Genomic DNA, 6,000 nt, shown 5'->3' with positions numbered 1-6,000 from the left:
TGGGCAACCCTGATTTCCTAGTAATTGTGTATGTTTGGTGGCCCTGCAGGCAGGTGGGGTTGGAAACTGACATGATCTTGAGGTCCTTCAACCCGGGTCTTCTGTGATTCTGTAACATGACAGGATAAAGGTGGCCCAGGCCCATGTCAGGTTTCATCACCTGACTCTGGGATGGAATATGGAATATGAACTCTTTCTTCCCACACAGAATCACTCCCTGGAGCTGTGCTCAAGAACCGTACAGATGTGGCTCTGAGGGTCACGGTCAGTGGGCACGGTGGGGATGGGTTGATGGCTGGACTAGATGATTTTAGAAGACTTTTCCAACCTTAATCATTCTATGATCGATTCCACAAAGCCACAGGCGTAATTTAACCCAGAATACGAGCTCTCAGCTGCCTGCACCCAGCACTAAGCTCATCCCCATCAACCATCATCACCCTCGGGGGTACTGAGGTGCCGGACCCCACGGCATCCATTCCGGGGGACGGTGGGACGCTCCGGCATTGGGATGCGCACAAAGGGAACGCAGCGGCTCCAGCTTCCCCGTGCACGGGAGGGAGGAGGATGGAGGGAATATTCTGGACCGAGGGAGGGGAGGAAGACGAAGGTGATGAATAACTTGAATAAAGAGGCCGGAGAGGGGGTGGGGGGTGGGGTGGGGGGGGGGGGGGTGGGGGGGGGGGGGGGGGCGGGGGTGGGGGGGAGGGGGGGGGGGGGGGGGGGGGGGGCGGGGGGGGGGGGGGGGGGGGGTGGGGGGGGGTAGCGCGTCAATGTGATGGCAGGTCATGCTGGGGATTGAGAAGCACCTGGGGCGTGGAGCGCCGCCATTAACCAAAGCATGTCACCCCACCGACCTCACGCCCTCCCATCAGAGGCCCACGCGGGACCCCCGCCTTCTCCTCCCCCTCTCCTCTCCCCTTCCCCCTCCTCCTCCAACGGGGCTCGGGCAGTCGGCTTTCGCCACACGAGCGATCCATTTTCTCCCGTCGCCGGCCAGAAAGGGCCTTTTATGTCTGCCAGCCGGGCACGCATGCGCGCCGCCGCCATCTTACGTTGTCTCTCGCCTGCCTCCCCTTTGGCGAGCTTCCCCTCCCCCTGCAGCCCCGCGCAGCGCCCTCTCTCCTCAGAGCTCCGTGAGGAGACGGGGCCGGGCGGGGAGAGACCGAGAGCCCGAGGGGAAGAAGGAAAGGAAGGCGAGGGCAGGCCGGGCGTTGCGGAGGAGAGTGGTGCGCCTGTTATAAGGGGAGGAGGCGGAGGGGGAAGGAAGAGCGGGTGGTGGAGCGGAGCCGCTCAGAGCAGCCAGACCAGGGAGGAAGAGGCGGCTGCCCGCTGGCTCCCTCCTCCCTCCTCCTCTTTTCATGGACTCTCTCGCTGGGCTGCGTCGCTTTTCTTCCCTCTCACTTCCTGGCCGTCTGTCTCTCCCAAAATGATTGGGCTCCAATGGCTGCATGACGGAAAGAAAGTGAATGGCGGAGGGATTGGAAGTGTCACATTCAGAGGCGGCGGAGGAGAGCTCCTCGCCCCCTCCCTGTCTCGGAGGAGGAGGAGGGTGGGGGGTGGCGGCGGTGCCGGGGTGCTGCGTGGCTCCGAGCCCCGCTAACTGTGTGCGTGTCTGTCTCTCTCTCTCCATGCCGGGGGATCGCTCTTAAAATACGCCCGATACAATGCACCAGCCTGACTCAGCCGCAGACATTAGTGCTAGGAAGATGGCGCACCCGGCAATGTTTCCTAGAAGGGGCAGCAGCAGTAGCAGCGGCAGCAGCTGCGTTACTGCTCCCACTGCACCAGGTACCGGCGTCGGGAGCTCTGCCCTCTCCGCCGAGGATTACCAGCCGCCCCTGCTGGTCCAGCCGCCGCCTCCATCTCCTGCAGCATCCTCATCGACGGGCCCGCAGCCGACACCCCCTCCTCCACAAAGCCTGAACCTCCTCTCGCAGTCTCAGCTCCAGCCGCAGCCTCTCGCGCAGACTGGAGCTCAGATGAAAAAGAAAAGTGGCTTCCAGATTACCAGCGTGACCCCTGCTCAAATATCTGCCAGTATGAGCTCTAATAACAGCATAGCCGAAGATACAGAAAGCTACGATGACCTGGATGAGTCTCACACGGAAGACCTGTCTTCTTCAGAAATCTTGGATGTTTCTTTATCCAGGGCCACTGACTTGGGTGAACCTGAGAGGAGCTCCTCTGAAGAGACTTTAAATAACTTCCAAGAGGCAGAGACTCCCGGGGCCGTTTCTCCCAACCAGCCTCATCTTCCTCAGCAGCACCCTTCTCTGCCTCATCATCCTCAGCAGAGCGTTGTGATCAACGGAAGCGTTCATCCCCATCACATCCATCACCACCATCATCTTCACCACCACCATCATGGACACCATCACCCATCGCATCCCGGGGTGGGCAGCGCCCCAGTTTCTGGAGGACCACCACCCAGCCCATCGTTTAGAAAGCTCTCAACAACTGGAAGCTCTGACAATGTTATATCAGCCGCACCGGGTTCTGCTGCATCATCCACTGGTTCCTCTGCATCTGTCGTGTCTAATATCCGCACTACGAGTACTCCTGGCAATCTAGGTGTAAGTTCTGCCACTGGAACTAGTACCTTGAATAACATGGGTGGAGGTAGTTCTAGCGTGGCAAGCAACGTGCTTGGTACTATGAATTTAAGCAACATCACAAGTGCTGGTAATGTAAATGCTTTGTCTGGAACTAGTGGCAATGTTAATGTGAATATCTTGAGTGGTGTTGGCAATGGTACGAGTGCTTCCTCTAGTGTCGTTAACAATGTTACTAATCCGAGTGCAGGAGTGGCCGCGGGATCCAGCCAGCAGCAGCCCGCATCTGGCACCTCAAGGTTTAGAGTTGTAAAATTAGATTCTAGTTCTGAACCTTTCAAAAAAGGTAGATGGACATGCACTGAGTTCTATGATAAAGAAAACACTGTTGCAGCTTCAGAAGGAGTAGCAGTAAACAAAGCAGTAGAGACGATAAAACAAAACCCGCTTGAAGCGACTTCTGAAAGGGAGAGCACCAGTGGGAGTTCTGTTAGCAGCAATGTAAGCACACTGAGTCACTATACAGAAAGTGTGGGAAGTGGAGAAATGGGAGCACCTCCTGTGGTACAGCAGCAAGCGTTTCAAGGTGTGGGTCCTCAGCAGATGGATTTTAGCAGCGCTGCTCCTCCAGCGATTCCAGCATCTAGTATACCACAGAGTGTTTCCCAATCACAGCTTGCACAAGTCCAGCTGCATTCTCAAGAGATAAACTATCCACAGCAGAAGCCAGGGGTCCAACCTCCTGCACAGGCCAGTCTAACCACTGTTACTGGGGTTCAGCCAGCCCCGGTTAATCTACTAGGTGTATCCCCAGCTCTGGGCCACCAGCAGCCTGCCATTCAAAGTATGGCTCAACAGCAGTTACCTTATTCTCAGCCGGCGCAGCCTGTGCAGACTCTGCCAGTTGTACAACAGCAACAGTTGCAGTATGGACAGCAGCAGCAGCAGCAGCAAGCGGTTCCTACGCAGATGGCCACAGGTCACGTTAAATCGGTGAACCAAAACTCTGTTACGGGGGCCGTGCCAGAGTACATTCAGCATCAGCAGATCCTTCAGCCCCCGGCACCTGCCATGCAGCCTAGTCCTGCGGGAGTAGGGGCAGGGCCACCGGTTCCTGTTGCCCAGGCCCCGAGCATGCAGCCTGCAGTCCCGACGCACCCAGCCGCTGCCCCGGCTCAGCCTGTTGCACACGCCCCAGCAACGATACCAGGTGTGGGTACCGGTGGGCAGATGCTGAACGTTGGGCAGCAAGCGAACGTGGCCGCTGTGGTGCAGCCACCACCTGCTGCGAACCAAATTCCACCTCCAGTTATGCCATCAACCGCTGCTCCTCCATCTTCACAAGTGGTGCAGCCTGTGCAGACAGGAATAATGCAACAGGGATTACAGGCTGGCGCTTCAGGCCTTCCTCAGCAAATGGTTATTGCTCAGCAAAACACTTTGTTACCTGTACAGCCGCAGGCACAAGCGGTGGAGTCAGTGGTGCAAGGAATGACTGGCCAGCAGCTGCCTGCAGTTAGCCCCATACCTTCTGCTAGTACTGTTCCTGCACCGAGTCAAGCTGGTTCGGCTGTGCCCCCTGGCATTCCTTCTGCTTCTATAGGCTTGGGACAGCCGCAGAACATAGCCCAGGCTTCAGCTGTGCAGAATGGGAATCTGGCTCAGAGCGTTAGTCAGCCTCCTTTGGTATCAACGAGTATAGGTATGCCAGTGGCACCCAGCGTGCCGCAGCAGATACCTCTGAGCTCTACCCAGTTCCCAGCACAATCGCTAGCCCAGCCAGTTGTAAGCCAAATGGAAGATGGTAGGCGCCCTACGGAACCTTCTATTGTTGGTTTACCTCAAGCTGCCAGCGGGGAGAGCAGCGTTGGAGCATCGGCCATCGCTGATGGCGGTAGCAGTAACGTACCAGCCTCGGCCTCCCTCTTCCCATTGAAGGTGCTGCCCCTGGCGACGCCCCTCGTGGATGGGGAGGATGAGAGGTAAGGCCACCTGTAACTTTATTTCAGTGACGTATGGTTTAATACGCGCTAACTTAGAGCTCTCATTACAGCTGTTTTATGAGATGGAGCAATGGTTTTGTCTAAGTAGAAACTGTGCTTCTCAGGTCCCTGCGTATGCAGGTATCCTGTGAAAATGCTTGTATTTCTCATGAGGGGGTGGGTTGTGTTGGTTACGTTCTGAAACTACTGCGTGGGTAAATTGTGTTGAACAATCTGTGACAATGTGTATATTCCCGTTGTATAAAGGAAGACAAAAGAACACCGCGGAACGTGGGTATGTTGGTGGTGATTGTAGTTTAGATTATTTATTGTACTGAAATAATTTAATTATGCTTGGGTGGATATATACATATTTTTTTCCCCTTGGACTTCATTCTGCCCCAGCTTCTCTTTTCAAGTGTTGCCTCCACTCAGGTTGAACTTGTTGCGAGGCTGTGGTGTGCCTTCTCTTTGACAGCCATGAGGTTGAGCGGGTATGGTGAGATAAGGAAGGTCAGCAATGCTGTTATGGCTCTTCCAGTTGAACGTGGGGCAATTTTGGTCATGGTGGTTTTGCTTGGAAGCATTAATCCATTGCCGGAGCAGCTCAGGCCTGTGAGGGGCGGTGAGCATGTGCAGTCAGTGACAGACTGCACACCTTCCCCCACCTCCACCTCTGCAATAAACGAGGGTTGGTTGGTCCTAGTGGTACGTGCTCGTGAATATTCTCATTTCTTTGACAGCGTGTGCAAAGGAGCCGTGTCAGTTGCGAAAGGCCCTTGAGTCTGCAGGATCAAGTGATCTCAGCAGCAGATCTGCAGCGTGATTGTTTAATATTAATTATGTCTGGAAATTCCTTACTCTCTCAGGGGCCTCTTGTGATAGAGCTTACAAGTGGACAGGAAGGCTGTGGTGGTTTCCCAAAAAACCTTGTTTAAGAAGAAACTGTGCTAATGGGAGGAGATAACTTTAAAATAAATGACCTGCCTTGGAAATGGGGGAGAGGACAGAAAGGAACACTGAAGAAAAAAATAAAAAGCTGAGGCTTGAGGAAGGAGACAAAACAAAGAGCCCAATGCATACAAGGTGAGAAAGAACTGTTATGGTGATGGAAGGCGAGGTAATGCTTAAATATTTCCTTGGTGCCGTAGCTTAAATCAGAAGAAATAGCAGTGGCCAAACTTGATGTTTAAAAGTATTAATAAACAGGTTTCTGGGAGAGGCTGGGTTCTTAATATTGAGAATACTAACTCTATCAGCAGTCTCTGATTATGTTGATCATGAGGTGTTGACTGTCTTAGTGGCTTTCATCACGTCTTCCTGAGATGCCAGAGAGCTCTAATGAGTAGCAGCTTGTCTTTGAGGAGTGCTGGGAGACAAGTTCCAACACTGCTTCATTTGGATTCTATTTTTTAGTCAACAAATACGTGAAGGTGGTAGAAGACAGATGGAGGCATTGCAGC

General features: G+C 54.2%; 1 protein-coding gene across 4 annotated transcripts in view; it reads left to right on the top strand.

The window, feature by feature from the left end:
- Positions 1 to 1,499: 1,499 nt before the first annotated feature.
- The window catches only part of TSC22D1 (TSC22 domain family member 1), a 61,410-nt gene continuing 56,909 nt past the window's right edge, over positions 1,500 to 6,000 (top strand). For 2 of the 4 annotated variants that reach the window (XR_001552646.2, XR_001552647.2), the window contains exon 1: positions 1,500 to 4,537. Coding sequence is in view for 1 of the 4 variants with exons in the window: in XM_015851744.2 (XP_015707230.1) it covers positions 1,668 to 4,537 (2,870 nt within the window). In the remaining 3 variants the exon portion in view is untranslated. The remainder of the gene's footprint in view (positions 4,538 to 6,000) is intronic. The other 2 variants (XR_001552648.2, XM_015851744.2) reach the window with 2 other exon arrangements.

This window comes from Coturnix japonica, chromosome 1 (assembly GCF_001577835.2).
Source record: "Coturnix japonica isolate 7356 chromosome 1, Coturnix japonica 2.1, whole genome shotgun sequence".
Classification (NCBI taxonomy): domain Eukaryota; kingdom Metazoa; phylum Chordata; class Aves; order Galliformes; family Phasianidae; genus Coturnix; species Coturnix japonica.
Note: the sequence above shows the minus strand (reverse complement) of the source record. Positions and strands in the feature narration are given on the sequence as shown.